At 42.6% G+C, this 20,976-nt stretch overlaps 1 protein-coding gene across 2 annotated transcripts in view; it reads right to left on the bottom strand.

Moving 5' to 3' along the window:
• Positions 1-20,976, bottom strand: part of LOC139391240 (alpha-1,3-mannosyl-glycoprotein 4-beta-N-acetylglucosaminyltransferase B) — a 217,741-nt gene that overhangs the window by 35,732 nt on the left and 161,033 nt on the right. For both annotated transcript variants that reach the window (XM_071138886.1, XM_071138887.1), the window contains one exon: positions 12,245-12,359. In XM_071138886.1, the coding sequence (XP_070994987.1) occupies positions 12,245-12,359 (115 nt within the window). The remainder of the gene's footprint in view (positions 1-12,244; positions 12,360-20,976) is intronic.

Genomic DNA, 20,976 nt, shown 5'->3' on the forward strand with positions numbered 1-20,976 from the left:
CAATCAGTGTTGCTTCCTAGGTGGACAGTTTGATTTCACAGAAGTGTGATTGACTTGGAGTTACATTGTGTTGTTTAAGTGTTCCCTTTATTTTTTTGAGCAGTGTATATACACACACTCACACACTGTAGTTGGTGTTGTCATTAGTTTACCTAAATTGCGGAGAAATCAGAGTTTTCTACGGCGCTACAGCAGACGGAAAAAACTATCGGACCTCCTTGACATGGCTTTATTCCTTCTTGGTCAACTGTGCCGACATGGGAAGCTTCATGAATACAAACGAATGAAACTTAAATGCATCCAATCTGGATATGTGGTGACCCGAAACCCCGTGAACTACACTACCTTTGTGTAGTTCCCTGTAAGTTACCAGGACGTCACTGAGGACCATGTCAAGACCGTTTTAAGGGTTTTCTCAGGACCTTCCTTTTACTAGTCATTAGGAATTTGCGTGATGGGAACATTCAATCGGGGAACTTTGTCTAGTTCCCAGTAAGTTAGCAGGACGTCGTTGATGACCATGTGAGGACATCTTCAATACATTCTTGGGACAGTCGTTAGGACATCGCATGATGGTCCCAGGTGACCCAAACCATTATAAGTAGGGTAATGACATTTTATGGGGGGGTTTTAAGGTATGTGGGACTATGTTCTGCAAAAAATATTATTATTATTTTTTTTTAAAGTTAAATGGGTTTCCATCACAATTTCAACTCTAACGATGGCTTTCTGTTGCAATAATATAGCAAACTTGCCACAATCTGGTTTTGGCACGGTTATATCATGATGTATGGATAACATACAGATCATTTATATTTGATCATTGTCAGCCAAGCACCGATCATCATGTCACCAGCATTATTAAAATAGTAGCTTACCCTTGATATTTAGTGGAAATGTGCATGAAGCGCATCGCCGAGCACTTAACCGCCATCAATTATTTAGTTATGAAATAAGTTACAAAGCTCATCAAAACGTATTTCATGTGCCTATAAACTCTGCATGCTTTTCCACATCGTGGTGATAATAAAACAAAATACAAAATTGCGTGACTCCAAGTTTCCAGCAATAGGATCGGTTTTATATCAATGTTTGTGTATAAAAACATTTCCACCGCAATTAGCCCCAAAAAATTATCCCACCTTGTCTTGCCTATTTTGTTTTGTCGGCATTGGGATGTTTTAGACAAATTAGTGATCTCAAATCCCAGGACATAGGTACTGTATAAATAAGCACACAAAGTAATCATGTACGTCAAATATGTAAGTTGAAACGCCATGTTAAAAGTACTGTTTGTGTGTTTGTGTGGGGGTGTCCCTAACATTGCCAACAGACAAAGAGCTGGAAATGGATCAGTGATTCACCAATCATGGCCTTGATGGGCTTCTCAACAATAACAAGGGGCGATGTGTAATTAGACGAGGGTGCCCTATGTAGTAGGCTTTCTTTTAGTGTGTGTGTGTGTGTGTGTGAGACGTGGCTTGTCTTTAACATTAATTAATTGTCTTTAACATTAATCTGAAGACTGTCTAATTATCTAATTAACTATCTTTAATTGTTACCCAATTAAATGAATCATGTAACAATCAACTCATTAGGATCTGGGGCACCACGAGAGTGATACTTTAAATTAAACTTTAAAAAAGGTCTTACCTATCACATCTATAAACAGTCAACTTATTCATCATAAACTCGTATCATATCACCATTCTGAACAGTCGTAACCTCCTTGCACCTGCAAAAAACCTGAGCCTTATTTATGATTCAGTACTACACAAATTTGTTTATTTATTTACTAGCTAATTAAATGGGAACACAGAATAAACACACACACACTGAGAACAGGTCCCAGGCGGAATGAAAACAACATGGATGCTTGTTAAACAAGAGATGGCAAGGGAGAGAGAGGGACAGAGACACATACAATTGCCACATTCAGAAACTATTCTCACCTACAATAACGATATATTTTGCACACAAACCATCGCCCGTTTTGAGCAATAAATCATGAATGAATGTATTTACATATGCCTGGGTTTGCCGAGGATCTCTCGGTGAACGGGGCAGCCTTGGAAAGGGCCCTTTCGTGGCACGATTGTAAGGCTCTGATTGTCCAAAATGGTTTCAACAACTCTTCTACTGTTGTCCTTCTTTGTAGTTGTCCGGTATCCGATGCATTGTCGTGTAGTCCTGAACAGAACTACAGAATTTATTTTCCTTCCATTCACTCCTGAAGATGCTTCTTTGAAGATAGGCTAGCCAGCCATATCAATGGTTCCCCAGTGGGGTGATGAGTAGCGTAATACGATGGTTTGAGCAGAGTAACAGGATGGTCCTACTTAATTCGCTTTCGAAGATGCTTTACTTAGCACAGCTAATCAGCCGTACCAGTGATTGTCCGGGAGGTGAGTTTATCGTCTCCACCTCGTGTTGAAATTCAAAGTTCAGACCATTTTAAAAATGTGCATCTGCAGCTTCACACTTTCCTGGTATAATGTGTTAATTTCTTAACCCATCATTCATACCTTTTGCTCGAAAGGGGTGGTTCCGGCAGGCTGGCACGCTCCCTGACTTCACGTCGGGGCGGTGATTACTCCATGCAAAGTTTCGCAAAACAAGTATCTCTTATAACTTCTCAAATCACATCCCTCTCTTAACAAAAACACTTCAATAATTGTTCATATTACATGAACAACCCATAGCATGGAAACGTCATCTACAGTACCAGTCAAAAGTTTGGACACATCTACTCTTGTAAGGGTTTTTCTTTATTTTGACCATTTTCGTAATAGTGAAGACATGAAAACAGACATGGAATCATGTAGTAACCAAAAAGGAGTTAAACAAATCAAAATATTGTCAGACTAGGGGGTTTGGTCAAGACGTTTACACAAATCAGACACGGACAGAATTGTATTAGTGTCACGCCCTGCTCTTAGTATTTTGTGTTTTCTTTATTATTTTGGCAAGGCCAGGGTGTGACATGGGTTTATTATGTGGTGTGTTTTGTCTTGGGGTTTTTGTAGGTATTGGGATTGTGGTATAGTGGGGTTATCTAGAATAGTCTATGGCTGTCTGGAGTGGTTCTCAATCAGAGGCAGGTGTTTATCGTTGTCTCTGATTGGGAACCATATTTAGGCAGCCATATTCTTCGAGTGTTTTGCGGGTGATTGTTCCTGTCTCTGTGTTAGTTTGCATCAGATAGGCAGTTTAGGTTTTCACGGCACGTTTCTTGCTTTGTATTGTTTGTGTTTATCTTTTATTAAAGATGAATCAAAATAACCACGCTGCATTTTGGTCCTTCTCTCCTTCACCGCAAGAAAACCGTAACAATTAGCCCGGTTTCAAGGGTGTTTATTAAATAACAAACAAAAATAACAGAAGTCTCATCCGGGATACCGTCTTCTGGGCTCCGGAGTCTTTCTGTATCCAAGTTCCCTCCGTTATCGCTGGGTCGAGCACGACTATACGGGAGTAACCTCTCTTCCCCCAGTCCCCACTCCCGTGTGCTGCCCTTCTGGCAGCTTTATGGGACTCGTCCAGCTGGTGAGCAATCAGTCCCCTTGATTACTCACGGGGACTGATGTCACGTCCAGCAGAGGGAGCCATCGCCGCATGATGTAGACTCCGTCTGTCACCAGGCCTCGACGAGTCTCTCCCTGGTGGCTAACCTGCTGTATGCCACAATATATTTTGGATTTTAGATTCTTCAAAGTAGCCTTGATGACAGCTTTGCACACTTTTGGCATTCTCTCAACCAGCTTCACCTGGAATAATCTTCCAACAGTCTTGAAGGAGTTCTCACATATGCTGAGCACTTGTTGGCTGCTTTTCTTTCACTCTGTGGTTCAACTCATCCCAAACCATCTCAATTGGGTTGAGGTCGGGTGATTGTGGAGGCCAGGTCATCTGATGCAGCACTCCATCACTCTCCTTCTTGGTCAAATGGAGGTGTGTTGGGTCATTGTCCTGTTGAAAAACAAATGATAGTCCCACTAAGTGCAAACCAGATGGGATGGAGTATCACTGCAGAATGTCCATTTCTCGTGTTTCTTGACCCAAGCAAGTCTCTTCTTATTATTGGTGTCATTTAGCAGTGTTTTCTTTGCAGCAATTCGACCATGAAGGCCTGATTCATGCGGTCTCCTCTGAACAGTTGATGTTGAGACATGTCTGTTACTTGAACTCTGTGAAGCATTTATTTGGGCTGCAAATAAATGTTTTTTTAAACACTAACACTTTTTGGGTTACTACATGATGCCATATGTGTTATTTCATAGTTTTCATGTCTTCACTATCATTATACAATGTAGAACTAGTACAATGTAGAACTAGTAAAAATAAAGAAAAACCTTTGAATGAGTAGGTGTATCCAAACCTTTGACTGGTACTGTTTGTAGTGGGTATACTTTCCAAGTTACAGTATTTCCTTTATAATATCACAAAATAAACACAATTATATTAGTGTTCTGTAGATCGCCTCTGACCATTCCCCATGTTCTATGTTCAAAATATTGTTCCAGTATTCGCTTTTGAATATGTTATAGTTTCAGCGGGAAAAGGTCTGTTGAGACAAAGCACACTCCTTTGGTGAATTAGGAGAGCACAGACCTGGATCTTCTCCCTTGATTTACTACAGGACGTGAGTGTCAACTCCACCAGTTCTCCCCCCCCCCCCCTTCTACGGATGAAAGGGGGTATATTTGAAGTTATTCATTGTAAACCTGATCTGACATATATGGATTCTCGTGGTCAGTCAAGACAATGTACAATGCATTCGGAAAGAATTTAGACCCCTTTACTTTTTACACATTTTGTTATGTTACAGCCTTATTCTAAAATTGACTAAATCGTTTCTCCCCTCATCAATCTACACACAATACCCCATAATGACAAAGAAAAAAAGGTTTTTAGAATATTTTGCAAATACACTGCTCAAAAAAATTAAGGGAACACTAAAATAACACATCCTAGATCTGAATGAATGAAATATTCTTATTAAATACTTTTTTCTTTACATAGTTGAATGTGCTAACAACAAAATCACACAACAATTATCAATGGAAATCAAATGTATCAACCCATGGAGGTCTGGATTTGGAGTCACACTCAAAATTAAAGTGGAAAACCACACTACAGGCTGATCCAACTTTGATGTAATGTCCTTAAAACAAGTCAAAATGAGGCTCAGTAGTGTGTGTGGCCTCCACGTGCCTGTATGACCTCCCTACAACGCCTGGGCATGCTCCTGATGAGGTGGCGGATGGTATCCTGAGGGATCTCCTCCCAGACCTGGACTAAAGCATCCGCCAACTCCTGGACAGTCTGTGGTGCAACGTGGCGTTGGTGGATGGAGCGAGACATGATGTCCCAGATGTGTTCAATTGGATTCAGGTCTGGGGAACGGGCGGGCCAGTCCATAGCATCAATGCCTTCCTCTTGCAGGAACTGCTGAAACACTCCAGCCACATGAGGTCTAGCATTGTCTTGCATTAGGAGGAACCCAGGGCCAACTGCACCAGCATATGGTCTCACAAGGGGTCTGAGGATCTCATCTCGGTACCTAATGGCAGTAAGGCTACCTCTTGCGAGCACATGGAGGGCTGTGCGGCCCCCCCAAAGAAATGCCACCCCACACCATGACTGACCCTCCACCAAACCGGTCATGCTGGAGGATGTTGCAAGCAGCAGAACGTTCTCCACGGCGTCTCAAGAGCGTCACATCTGTCACATGTGCTCAGTGGGAACCTGCTTTCATCTGTGAAGAGCACAGGGCGCCAGTGGCGAATTTGCCAATCTTGGTGTTCTCTGGCAAATGCCAAACGTCCTGCACGGTGTTGGGCTGTAAGCACAACCCCCACCTGTGCATGTCGGGCCCTACCACCCTCATGGAGTCTGTTTCTGACCGTTTGAGCAGACACATGCACATTTGTGGCCTGCTGGAGGTCATTTTGCAGGGCTCTGGCAGTGCTCCTCCTGCTCCTCCTTGCACAAAGGCGGAGGTAGTGGTCCTGCTGCTGGGTTGTTGCCCTCCTACGGCCTCCTCCACGTCTCCTGATGTACTGGCCTGTCTCCTGGTAGCGCCTCCATGCTCTGGACACTATGCTGACAGACACAGCAAACCTTCTTGCCACAGCTCGCATTGATGTGCCATCCTGGATGAGCTGCACTACCTGAGCCACTTGTGTGGGTTGTAGACTCCGTCTCATGCTACCACTAGAGTGAAAGCACCGCCAGCATTCAAAAGTGACCAAAACATCAGCCAGGAGGCATAGGAACTGAGAAGTGGTCTATGGTCACCACCTGCAGAACCACTTCTTTATTGGGGGTGTCTTGCTAATTGCCTATCATTTCCACCTGTTGTCTATTCCATTTGCACAACAGCATGTGATATTTATTGTCAATCAGTGTTGCTTCCTAAGTGGACAGTTTGATTTCACAGAAGTGTGATTGACTTGGAGTTACATTGTGTTGTTTAAGTGTAAAAAAATAAAATGACATTATTTACATAAGTATTCAGACCCTTTGCTATGAGATTCGAAATTGAGCTCAGGTGCACCTGGTTTCCATTGATCATCCTTTAGATGTTTCTACAACCTAATTGGAGTCCACCTGTGGTAAATTCAAGTGATTGAACATGATTTGGAAAGGCACACACCTGTCACCAAAAACCAAGTCATGAGGTTGAAGGAATTGTCCATGCAGCTCAGAGACTTGTGCCGAGGCATAAATCTAGGGAATGGTACCAAGACAATAGATCCCCAAGAACACAGTGGCCTCCATCATTCTTAAATGGAAGAAGTTTGGGACCACCAAGACTCTTCCTAGAGCTGGCTGCCCGGCCAAACCGAGGGAAATCGGGGGAGAAGGTCTTTGGTCAGGGAGGTGATGGTCACTCTGACAGAGTTCCAGAGTTCCTCTGTAGAGTTGGAAGAACCTTTCAGAAGGACAACCATCTCTGCAGCACTCCACCAATCAGGCCTTTATGGTAGATTGGCCAGACTGAAGCCACTCCTCAATAAAAGGCACATGAGTTTGCCAAAAGGCACCTAAAAGACTCTCAGACCATGATAAACAAGATTCTCCGGTCTGATGAAACCAAGATTGAACTCTTTGGCCTGAATGCCAAGCATCACATCTGGAGGAAACCAGGCAGAGCTCATCACCTGGCCAATACTATCCCTACGGTGAAGCATGGTTGTGGCAGCATCATGCTGTGGGATGTTTATCAGTGGTAGGGACTGGGAGACTAGTTAGGACTGAGGGAAAGATGAACAGAGCAAAGTAGAGAGAGATCCTTGATGAAAACTTTCTTTAGAGCGCTCAGGACCTCAGACTGGGTTGAAGGTTCACCTTCCAACAGGACAACAACCCTAAGCACACAGCCAGGACTATGCAGGAGTAGCTTCGGAACAATTATCTGAATGACCTTGACTGGCCCAGCCAGAGCCCAGACTTGAACGCAATCAAACATGTCTGGAGAGACCTGGAAATAGCTGTGCAGTGACACTCCCAATCCAACCTGACAGAGCTTGAGAGGATCTGCAGAGATGAACGGGAGAAACTCCTCAAATACAGGTGTGCCATGCTTGTAGTGTCATGCCCAAGAAGAGTCTGTATTCACTGCCAAAGTTACTTCAACAAAGTACTGAGTAAAGGGTCAGAATACTTATGTAAATGTGATATTTCAGGAAAAAATGGCTTTGTCATGAGGGAAAAAACAACAATTTAATCAAATTCAGAATAAGGCTGTAAAATAAAGAAATGAGGAAAAAGTCAAGGGGTCTGAATTCTCTCCGAATGCACTGTATATGTGTGTGTGTGCATATAACAACCGTATTGCATTAGTTATCATGCATCTAAATTACATGAACTCATGGGAGAAGGTTAAGGCTGTAATGCTAGTGAATGCTGACTCAGGAGAATGTTTGCGTGAAGGGATACAAAGGTGGAATTTACTTCTGGGCTGAAAACATAGCATTATATTAGGATTTTTGACTTATGAGAGATGCTTTTCTCTGGCCTTGTCACCAACAAGCTGCTGTGAATTAAGTGTAAGAACAATGTGGTGCTTACATGTGCTATGAATCGCTGACTGCTGAATAATGAATAAGTACCGAACTTGGGGTGCATCGTAATACTCTTAAGTGACCTACTTTTCTCTTCATTCTGCACTAATTTGAAAGCAATATGGTGACTGGTATCCAGATCTTTACTTTCAACTGTCCAGTTCTTTCAAATTAGTGCAGATGAAGGCGAGGACATGAGGAGAGGAAGCCACTCTCGAGTATTGAGATGCACCCCTGGACTGCCAAACCCACTGTTGAGCACTGCAGTCTAAATTAAACTGACAAATCCCATTTCTCTCCATCCCTACATGATCCCTTGGGCGCTAATAAAAATTTGTGCATTTGGCGGCGAGAGGTGCTGCAAAATGATAGCATAATTGATTGTTTGCCATGAAGCGCGTTCAAGATGATGGATGATTTTTAATAAAATGTGTAATTTGTTATAAAATAAGTAATATTTCAGCAGATAAGACTTGGAGTAAATTACAATTTTAAGTCTTCCGTTTTATTTGAATTGAATCAGGTTCTAGTTTCTTGGACCATGCATATCTTTATTTATCTCTGTAGGCTATTGAGAGCTATCTGTTTCATTTATACTGTGTTTTCCCATCCTTTTCTATCAGATGATAGTCTTTTCCCCCCCTCACTCATTCAAACGAGATCTAACCCCGCCCACCTTTGCCTCACTAATCTTCATGAATCAACACCCTGAGTGAGACACCCTGTACTGTCCGTCTCAGTCGTCAGGATCCACTTCTAGTCCTGTTCACTGCTCAGTCATCCGGAAGACATGACCTCTCTCTCTCTCTCTCTCTCTCTACCCCCTATTTCCTTGCACTCATATGCATATCCACACATTCAGATGGCTGTCCCCTGATTCTCCCTGATTGCACTCGCTGCTAGGCCTGTCGGACCGGTTAGCTGTAGAATGCTAATGAGAGCGGAAGGGAGAGAGTCACTAACAGTCGCTAACCACTAGCTAGAGCTCCTAAAAACACCTGAGAGAGCCAAGTCAGAGCACAGATTACTGCTCACAAAGCCTCCCCACTGCTTTTTGGGAACTATGTATTTAGCGCCGCATGGCTTATCCTATGAGGAGGGGGAAAATTGTTATGGTTTGTCTCGGATCATTATCATCACGACGATGACTAATTATGTTATGTAATTGTGTTTTAAAGCCCCTTGACAACAAACGCTGACTGGACTAAGCCTAATACAGAAGCTGTGCAGCTCTCTGACCGCGTAATAGCGCATGATGAGAATGGGAGTTGATTTTTGGTAAATCTAGTCTAATCTAGATTTACCAAATCTAGTCTAGTCTACTTTCTTCATCTTCAGGGAAAAGGAAGAAGCAAAAATGTGAGAGTATCATTACTCAACCCTATGGCTATTCCTCCTTTTAACAATTGTACCTCGTCCGTTTAAAATCTCTAAAAAGGTGACAACTTTTAACAAGATCTAGATCTCATTCTCTTCCCCGCTCCCTCTCTCCTAGTCCTCAGACTGAAAACAAGCAATGCAGAATCAAGGTTGGTGTCTTTTCTGTGACCAATGCTGTTGACGGACCGGCGGATGTGATTCGGCGAAGTGCTCGTTGTGACAGGCAGGAGATGCGAGCCGGTCGGCTTATCAAAACTCCGGGCCGGTCGGCTTATCAAAACTCTGGGGCGAGTGTGCCTGAGCAGCATTGAGTCACGGTTGTCGGACCGGGCCCGCCGTCCCAGGCTACACGCAACGACCATGAGAGGGGGAAGGAGAAAGAGAGGAGAGAGGGAAAGATGAGAGAGATATAGGGGTGATGCAGAGCGAGAGAGAGAGAGAGAGATGGGAGAGAGAGAGAGAGATGGGAAAGAGAAAGACAGAAACAGGAAGAAAGAGACGCCTCAACCCCATCTCCTCCACGGGAAGCCTGGAATCGGATCCACACACTAAACTGACAGGCACTCAATACGCTTAGATAAGCACAGCGAGTGACAGCAGTGGCTACGTTATCCGTCAGAAGCTTTAACTTTATATGTTTGATAAGTGGAATAGGAGAAGGCCCACGTCAAGCAATCTCAGGCTAAGATTTCTACTCAATTGAAAGTGAATAGCAATCTCAGCATTGTTTACCCCCCCATGGGAGATAGTCCTTGGAGACAACTTTTATTCTACCAGCAGCAACATATTGCACCTAAATGTATTGTTTTATTAGTCAATGGCCTCCCAATAGACTATTCCCCAATAGGTAGATGTTGCCAGTGGGCACATATCTCAGATCAGCTTGCCCTCCCCCAATCCCATGCTTACCCTTAAGCACAAAACTGACCTTAGATCAGTATCACTCCCTCGTCCCTATACATCCTACTGGTCCTATAGCTAGAGGGAGAATGCAACACATGTTGTTTGACAGCCTCTATAGACAGGGCCCAGTAATGAGGTAGGTCTTTGCTGGGGGAGATGGGGCTGGAGAGATGGAGTGGAGGGAGAGGAGAGTGGGCATCAATCACTGGTTAAGCTGGGCCCCGAACAGCGCTCAGGGACCTATTAGAGTAAAGTGCAGCAGCAGAAGCTCATGGGAAAGAGCATGCTGCATGCAGTGTAATTGTGTGTACATGAGGGGGATTCTGTGTATATATATATATATATATATTATATATATATATGTGTGTGTGTAGAAAGGGTTTTGGTAAATGTCACCCTTGTAAAGGGTTACTGTTGGATGACACTCGTCTAATTAGTGTAGTGTCTTCATAATGCTTGGTCCATGGCAATCACTTCACTGACGCTTCTTCCAATACTTTTCTATTCCATTTCTCAGAGAGAAAAAAAAATGCTCTCAGTTGTCACTTGTGTGAACACACATGACACAGAGGCACACAATGGCTTGGGTGTATGTGTGACAGCTGTGGCTGCTTGGTGGCCTTTAAGTGGCTGCTGTCCTTTGTTCTTTACTGATCAGCAGAGAGTCACCAGACCCCCTCTTAGATGTCTGAATGGAAAAGTTAGAAATGTCAAATGGCCACAATCATAAGAAAGTGGAATTCAGCTTCAGCCAGACTATTATGAGTCCCATGACAAAAACACACCATCAGAGAAGGGTTTATTTGGGTATTTTCCGCTCATAATTTCAAATCAATCGGTGACATATTTTTGTTTCAATCATAGATGAGTGGTAAGGATGTCGCTATTCATTTTCATAAAAAAAAAACGATTAACGCTAACAGTGAGTCTGCGTGTGTGTCGTTAGAATGCTTGTGTATAGCACATGTCAAACCCTGCAGAAACAACAACTAGGGGATTATTTGGTTCAGTTTACCTTGGGACCAGGCCCTGCGCTGGCTGTCAAAACCTCTTTACTTTGGGTCAAAATCAACTAGCTCCCTACGAGCCCCGAAAACACACCACGTGTTCCCCATTTTCTTCCCCCGAAGATAACGTGACAACTGAAAAGCTCTGGCCGCATTTTGTCCCATCCAGCTCACTTTACTTGAATGTTGGAACTGCTCTCACAAACCGAGACTGTGGCCTTGACTCTAAAATGTACTTCAGCCCCATTCAAGTGCTGTATTTTCACATGCCAGCTACCCAACACTGATAGATTTCGGAAGGTATAAGTAGTTGATTACTCTAGACAGTATAATTACAGCGAGGTCAAATGGAGGTTGACGCTTCAATGAATTTTGCCGGCTTTAATTCAAAGTGGGTACTTTTAAATTGAGTTCTGACGAGTTGGAGGGAGCTTAGGAACAACTTTCCTGCCAAGCTGTAGATTTGATCATAACCTTCGGACTAAAATAGCTTACCTTTGCCATTACTCAGGATTATGCCTTTGAATAGCCGAGCGGCTTTCAAGTTTAAGTGTCTTGCCCTATGTTCAAATATCATTGTCCTAATTAGGGGTTCATTGTTAGTCCCTATTTCGGGGCTGCCTTGGTAAGAATCTTAATTCGTAAATCTTTAACTCACACATTCAGTATTAGAGCACTATAGGCTAGTTCTTCTGGCTGTAGTATGTTAGTGACATGGCTCTTTACCACACATAGGCACTCAACAGCAGCGTGCTAGTAGGGCTAGCTCTTCTGGCTGTAGCTCTGTAACGTTGCCTTGGTGACACACCGAGTCATCGCTCGTTAACTCACACACACTCAACAGTAGCACTATTGCTAGCTATTTTGGCATGGGCCGAGGCTTACCGATGAAGCCCAGCTGGGAGAACTCCAAGATCATCCACTCCTCAGAAGGCTGCTGCAGGGCAAAGTTCTTCATCGTGGTGAAGTAATTCGGACGGGCCACAATGTCATCCTCCAGCTGAGAGAAAGTGAGAGAAGAAAAACGGGAAATAAAGACAAACATTCTGTTCTGTGCTTCTTTCTCTCATTAACGTGACAATTCCCAGTCATTACATTTAATTAAATACTAATTGGAGTAATTTGTAGCAATGGGGTTTTGTGATTGCAGCCATATGGCCATGACTATTCAATAATTGAAAACTCTGGAAGGGGTTGAAAACATTACACAAAATGAATGACAATGTGAAATTAAGCTCTATTACACATTTGTATGACTCAACATAGTCTAGTACAGTGGTTCCCAAACTTTTTATAGTCCCATACCCCTTCAAACATTCAACTTCCAGCTGAGGACCCCCTCTAGCACCAGGGTCAGCGCACTCTCAAATGTTGTTTTTTGCCATCATTGCAAGCCTGCCACACACACACTATACGATAAATATATTAAACATAAAAATGAGTTTTGTCACAACCCAGCTTGTGGGAGGTGACAAAGAGCTCTTATAGGACCAGGGCACAAACAATAATATAATAATAATAATAATGCATCATTTTGCTCTTTATTTAACCATCTTATATATAAAATCTTATTTGTTCATCAAAAATGGTGAATAACTCACCACATGTTAATGAGAAGGGTGTGCTTGAAAGGATGGACATAACTCTGCAATGTTGGGTTGTATTGGAGAGAGTCTCAGTCTTAAATAATTTTCCACCCAAAGTCTGTGCCTGTATTTAGTTTTCATGCTAGCGAGGGCCGAGAATCCACTCTCACATAGCGCGATTTGCCAATGCAGGATAGTCTGAGCGCAGCCGAATCCAGAAATCTGTCAGTGGCTTCTGATTGAATTCAATTTTCACAAAACTGCTTGTTGCAATTTCAATGAGGCTCTCTTGTTCAGATATCGGTAAGTGGACTGGAGGAAGATGCGTGAAAGAGATAACGAATCCAGTTGTTTGTGTCATCCGTGTCGAGGAAAGTACCTGCATAATTGCACACCTAACTCACTAGGGTGCTTTGCTATATCACATTTGACATTGTTTGTAGGCTTGAGTTCATCTGCACACAAACAAAATCACACAATGATGTGTGTTGTCCTAGTTAATGCAGACAGAGAAGAGCTCCAACTTCTTAATCATAGCCTCAATTTTGTCCCGTACATTGAATATAGATTCAGATCATTCAGGCGAGAAAAAAACATCACCCAGATAGGCCAGATGTGTGATAAACTCATCATCATGCAAGCGGTCAGACAAGTGAAAATTATGGTCAGTAAAGACAAGCGTGTCAATACTTTGATCCTTGATAACCAGCACACTTCTGTATGTTGTAAAAGTGTTGCCCATTTCATTGCATAGTGCAGAAAATACATGAGAGTTCAGGGGCCTTGCTTTAACAAAGTTAACAATTTTCACTGCAGTGTCCAAAACATCTTTCAAGCTTTCAGGCATTCCCTTGGCAGCAAGAGCCTCTTGGTGGATGCTGCAGTGTACCCAAGTGGTGTCGGGAGCAACTGCTTGCACATGCGTTATCACTCCAATATGTCTCCCTGTCATGGCTTTTGCTCCATCAGTACAGATACCAACATGAGCATCAGCTACGTTTGGCTACATACGGACCATTGGTGGAATTCCCGTGAGAGAGTAACGGTTGATGTGATTGGATGTTCATTATTTGACTAGGCTACCTGTATTTGACATTGTGTTGTTATTTCTCTGAACACTAGATGGTTTAATTTTATTTTTGCCAGTGAAACGAGGCTACACAGGCAAGGAAAAAAAAACTCACCCAAATGTGTAGCCCCGTTAGAAAATATAAATGGACTGTTAAAAAAAAATCTAATTTTTATGTGGAGTACCCCCGACAGCATTGTCCCCAGTTTGGGAATACCTGGTCTAGTACAATTACATCATCACTTTGTCTGTACACTCTGTCCTTTATCCTCTTACAATTATTATTTTTTTAAGCATCACATTTTTAAAGCTTCAATAGACTTGAACAGGAGATGACACACGACAACAAAATCAATCAAATAAATGTTATTTGTCACATGCTTTGTAAACAACAGGTGTAGACTCCGACTCTAAACTACAACTAATTAACGCAAAAACAAAAAGAGAAAAGAAAAAGAAAAAAAAGACAGCTCGACAGCCATGTTGAGAGAAGTGACGGCTGCTCTGTGTGTGTCACTAAACAGATGTGAGGTGATTAGGAAGGAATAAACTGTGGCATAATGCGCTCCTCTCCTATCTGAGGCAAGGCTCCAGCACTGGGCCCACGCAACCCCTGTCACTTCCCATCTCACGCGCTTCCCTCTCGCCCCCTGTTCTCCTGCCGAATGTGGGGACCGAGGTGGAGACAGCCTGGATACATGTTTTGCGAGTTGGACACAGAGCGAGGGTGATACTGTACATTGGGCTGCAACAGATGGCCGGTATCCTATTCCCAGAGCGGTGGTGGAATAAACATGTCTGTTTCCATCAGTTTCCATTTTCCATTGACATTTTAGTCATTTAGCAGAAGCTCTTATCCAGAGCGACTTACAGCGAGTGCATTCATCTTTAGATAGCTGGGGAGACAACCACATATCTCAGTCATAGTAAGAACATTTATCCGCAATAAAGCTGTGGGAATACTCAAGATAATCTGTGAGGAGGTAAGGCTTTCAGGCATTTTTGGAAGATGGGCAGGGACTCTGTTGTCCTAATGTCAGAGGTAAGCTCATTCCACCAATAGGGTGACAGGACAGAGAAGAGCTTTAACTGGGCTGAGGGGAAGTTGACCCCCGTAAGGGTGGGAGGGCCAAGTGAGCAGAGGTGTTAGAATGGAGTGCTCGGGTTGGAGTGTAAGGTTTGAGTATAGCCTGAAGGTACATGTTTCCATCCGAGTGGCTAAAGTCTGCCTGGTAACAAGGTGTGAGTGTGTGTTTAAGCATATACACCTGTTTTGTTTGTTTGTCTGTTTGCTTGTTTAACCCGCCTGTGTTTAGGTGTCAAGTAGAGGGCACCCTTCTGAAGTTGCAGATACAGGTAACTGATTCTACAAGTGTCTGGAACTTAATTGGAGGGATGCAAAACTATTCTTAAACGAGAAATTCCATCATTTGGTGTTTTGTTGATGCTGGTGGAAAGCGTTGGGTTGAGATCTGACTGAGACAGCCATGGCATATGGTTTACATCGTTTTCATTCTGATCAAACCATTCAGTGACCACTCGTGCCAAGTGGATGGGGGCATTGTCATTCTATGGGGACATAGCCAAAATAATGGGCAAAACAATGGCCTGACCAGCATTTTAATACATGACCCTAAGCATGATGGGATGTTAACAGCGTAATTAACTCGGGAACCACAATTGTGTGGAAGCACCCGCTTTAAATATACTTTGTATCCCTCATTTACTCAAGTGTTTCCATTATTTTGTCAGTTACCTGCATGTTGGATTGTGTTGCAGGTGTGGATTTGAACCTGTTTGTTTTAATGTTTCCTTACACAGTTACTATCATCCGAGGCAGAGGCCCAACGCTGCATGAAGATGGACAGAGTTTAACGTTTTGGTCCGCCGTCTGCTCTCCCGCAATCAATAGTGTCAGCAGCCTTCCTTGGTGATGAGGAGAACATATCACCCAAACGGAGGTAGACCCTTTCAAGCCCCTCGCCTCCAGAGGTTTTGCATTGTTTATATCTTGATGTACATAGTCCACTGCCAAAAATAGAGATTTGCCTGCCAAAAAGAGTAATGCAGGGGTTTTATGTTTCACAGAGACTTGGCTAGATCCTTCCGTCAAAGACCCCAAAATAGAAAACTTCCTAATTACCCGAAAGGAAAGAAATCGGAGAGGAGGGGGTGTGTACATTAATGTCAGAGCAGACATTGGTTTTAATATGAGAACGGATTTAAATCTTGATTGCATGGAAGCAGTTTGGCTGGATATATTATTACCAAAAAGCAAACCAATCTTTACAGGGGCTTTGTATAGACCTTCAGACTGGAGTTACTTTTATGAGATCCTTGAAAATGTGTGTACTGCCCACTGTGGCTTTCAAAACTCTGAAGTGATTCTACTGAGTGATGTTCACTACTTCAGCATTTACATGAGCTGCCCCCTGTACAAGGCCTTGTCTAACTTTTGCAAAACGTTTGTTTGATAAATGAGCCTACAAGAATCTGTGACACCAGTCAGACTGACATTGATCTCATTATTGTATAACACAAGATATCCAGAAGTTGTATAATTGTAAATAGAATGAGGAATTAGTGACCATTTTTTAATACACCGCACTAGGAAAGTGAGGAGGGGGGGGGGGGATAAAAATTGCCACAATAACATCAGGACAAGATCCCTCAAAAACTATGACAAAAAAAAACAATTTAATGAACTGCTAGGACAGTCTGACAGGTCTACTGTTATGGAAAGTGAGGGTGTGGCTAGAGCATGGGAATTCTTCCAAGGTAAATGTGTCAGTACTGTGGACAAGCTGGCACCGCAAAAAGTGATGAGGATCAAACAAAGGCCAAAATCCTGGATCAGTAGGGAAATCCTTCCTTCCATCACCTTGAGAAACAATGCTCGAAAAGACTGAGGTCAAAATTGCCAGATTCCTTCACTCAATACAAACACCTAAGGAATACAGTTCAAAGGCTGGTTGATGAAGCAAAACTGTCCTTCTACAAGAGCAAGATCCAGGACAATATAAACGACCCCAAGGGCCTTTGGAAGACTCAAGGACCTAGCAACAAGCCAAAAACTAAAAACAAGTCAAAAAGCATTGGACTGAACATCAATGGTAATGTTACCTTTTACAGAGCACAGGTGGCTGATAAATGAGTTAAATTTGTTTTTTTCAACTCCATTGCCAGCAACCTTGTTGATCAACACCCAGAATACTCTGGCACCTTTGGAAACCATCATATTCAAATCTATTATTCAGTTATGGACATCTCCGAAGGACAGGTTTCAACTTTAGATGTTACAAATATGCTTAAAGATCTTGACAAACAGAAAGCCACAGCACTGGATGACATCCCAGCTAAATTCCTGAGTGGTGCTGCTGATCGTATTGGACATTATGTAACACACATCATCAACCTTTCTATTCAACATGGTATGGTACCACACGAGTTGAAACATGCAAGAGTTGCTCCTTTATACAAGAAACTAAGCTAAGTTGAACAAGGTGTCAATGTCAGTGTGTCAATCTTGTGTGTTGTCATTTTATATAACCTTCAGTCCGGTTGTAGACATTCCTATTCTACTGACACTTGTTTACGACACTTGAGAGATTTTAGCTTGCAAGAAATTGACAAGGGATACTTCTGTAGTATGGTGATGCTTGACCTACAAAGATTTGGCACCAACTCCTTATTATGGGAAAAGTCATACCTAACTAACAGGGTTCAAAGGGTGAATGTGGGTGTGACACTGTCTGATACTAAGAAGATAAACTGCATGGGAGCATTTTGGGGCCTTTGCTTTTTTTGCTCTACATAAAAGACATGGACTCTGCCTCTTCATGCCCTCTGTTCCTATATGCGGATGATTCTGCCCTCTTGGTTTCACATAAGAATAAGGAGACCGTTGAAAAGACCCTAAGCAGCGAACTGACTTTAACCTCTTAGTGATCCCTTCGCGCGCCAATCCCTTTAGCGGGATCGATTTGACAACATCCAGTGAAATTGCAGAGCGCCAAATTCAAACTACAGAAATATCAATATGCAACATTCACAACAATATAAGTGTTATACATCAAAATAAAGCTTAACTTCTTGTTAATCCAGCCACAGTTTCAGTTTTCAAAAAGGCTTTACGGCGAAAGCAGACCATGTGATTATCTGAGGACAGCGCCCCGTATACAAACACATGAAAATAATTTTCAACCAGACAGGTGGTGACACAAAAGTCAGAAATAACTATATAATAAATGCCTTACCTTTGAAGATCTTCTTCTGTTGGCACTCCAAAATCTCCCAGAAACATCACAAATGGTCCTTTTGTTCAATAATGTCTTTCTTTATATCCCCAAAATGTCAATTTATTTGGCGAGTTTGATTCAGAAATACATCGGTTCCAACTTGCCCAACATCACTACAAAGTATCTAATAGGTTACCTGTAAACTTGGTCCAAACATTTCAAACAACGTTCCTAATCCAACCTAAGGTATCCTAAAACGTAAATAATCGATAAAATGTAAGACGGAATATACTGTGTTCAATACCGGATAAAAACAACGTGAAGCACGCTCCAGTTCACACGCATCAAAACAGTAGAGTCTACTTGGCTTGACACTTACAAAGAACAGCCCTGCTTCTTCATATCTCAAAAGAAAAACATCAACCAATTTCTAAAGACCGTTGACATCTAGAGGAAGCCATAGGAACTGCAACCAGGTTCCTATTAAATAGGTCTTCCCATAGAAATTAATTGAAAACAGTGACCTCAAAAAAAAAAATCCTGGATGCTTTGTCCTCTGGGTTTCGCCTGCCAAATCAGTTCTGTTATATTCACGTACATTCTTTTAACAGTTTTAGAAACAAACATTAGAGTGTTTTCGATCCAAATCTACCAATTATATGCATATCCTAGCTTCTGGGCTGAGTAACAGGCAGTTTACTCTGGGCACGCTTTTCATCCGGACGTGAAAATACTGTCCCCTATCCCTAAGACGTTTTAGGTAGCAACCACCAAGCAGACCGGGTATGGTAACTGCTGGTGTTGAAGGAGACCAGACTACAGAGGTAAAGAGGGCTTTGTTGATGAACACATACAAATGTATCTTTGTGTGCATATAAAGTGAGGTCCAATCTACCATTTGGTACAAGGTGCAATGGTGGGTGAGTGACTTGGCATTTGTAATAAAGTGCAAGGATGCATGATAAACAGAGTTCAGTCTCTGTAAGACAAATGAGGCTGCATGCATACACAACAAGTCACCATAATCAATTACAGAGAGAATAGTTGCCTGAACAAGCTTCTTTCTAGCCATAAGTGGGAAGCAAGTCATATTACGAAAATAAAAACACAATTTCAATATAAGCTTTGTCACAAGATTATCCACATGAACTTTAAAGGACAACTTGTCATCCAACCAAATACCTGTATTTGGGGAGTTTCTCCCATTCTTCTCTGCAGATCCTCTCAAGCTCTGACAGGTTGGATGGAGAGTGTCGCTGCACAGCTATTTTCAGGTCTCTCCAGAGATGTTTGATCGGGTTCAAGTCCGCGCTCTGGCTGGGCCACTCAAGGACATTCAGAGACTTGTCCCAAAGCCACTCCTGCATTGTCTTGGCTGTGTGCTTAGGGTCATTGTCCTGTTGGAAGGTGAACTTTCACCCCAATCTGAGGTCCTGAGCGCTCTGGAGCAGGTTTTCATCAAGGACATCTCTGTAATTTGCTCCATTCATCTTTCCCTCAATCCTGACTAGTCTCCCAGTCTCTGAAAAACATCTCCTCAGCATGATGCTGCCACCACCATGCGTCACCGTAGGGATGGTTCCAGGTTTCCTCCAGACGTGACACTTGGCATTCAGGCCAAAAAGTTCAATCTTGGTTTCATCAGACAAGAGAATCTTGTTTCTCATGGTCTGAGAGTCTTTAGGTGCCTTTTGGCAAACTCAAAGCGGGCTTTCATGTGCCTTTTACTGAGGAGTGGCTTCCCTCTGGCCACTCTACCATAAAGGACTGATTGGTGGAGTGCTGCAGAGATGATTGTCCTTCTAGAAGGTTCTCCCAACTCCACAGAGGAACAATAAAGCTCTGTCAGAATGACCATCGGGTTCTTGTTCACCTCGCTGACCAAGGCCCTTCTCCCCCGATTACTCAGTTTGGCCGGGCAGCCAGCTATAGGAAGAGTCTCGGTGGTTCCAAACTTCTTCCATTTAAGGATGGAGGCCACTGTTTTCTTGGGGACCTTCAATGCTGAATAATTGTTTTGGTACCCTTCCTCAGATCTGTGCCTCAACACAATCCTGTCTTGGAGCTCTACAGACAATTCCTACGACCTCGTGGCTTGGTATTTTCTCTGACATGCACTGTCAACTTATATTGACAGGTGTGTGCCTTTCCAAATCCCATGCAATCAATTGAATTTACCACAGGTGGACTCCAATAAAGTTGTTGAAACATTTCAAGGATGATCAATGGAAACAGGTTGCATCTGAGCTCAATTTCAAGTCTCATAGCAATACCTGTGTAAATGAGCTATTTCTGTATTTTTTTTGCAAACATTTCCAAAAAAAGTGTTTTTGCTTTGTCATTATGTGGTATTGTGTGTAGATTGATGAGGAAATTATTTTGTTTAGTCAATTTTAAAAATAAGGCTGTAACATAACAAAATGTGGGAAAATACTGTGTATATTTTACAGTCACATGTCAGTGACTGTAAAACCCTTAACAAAGAGTTGCAGTCAGTTTTAGAATGGGTTGCCAGTAATAAACTGGTACTCAACATCTCTTAAACTAAGAGCATTGTATTTGGTACAAATCATTCCTTAAGTTCTAGACCTCAGCTGAATCTGGTAATGAAGGGTGAGTGGCTGTTGAACAAGTTGAGGAGACTAAATGCGACCCACCACCTGGATTCGGTCCTATGTAGTAAAATTTGAAATGCTGTTAATTTTACAATGGATAAAGGTAGAG

This window comes from Oncorhynchus clarkii, chromosome 31, assembly GCF_045791955.1.
Source record: "Oncorhynchus clarkii lewisi isolate Uvic-CL-2024 chromosome 31, UVic_Ocla_1.0, whole genome shotgun sequence".
In the NCBI taxonomy this organism is placed as follows: Eukaryota; Metazoa; Chordata; class Actinopteri; order Salmoniformes; family Salmonidae; genus Oncorhynchus; species Oncorhynchus clarkii.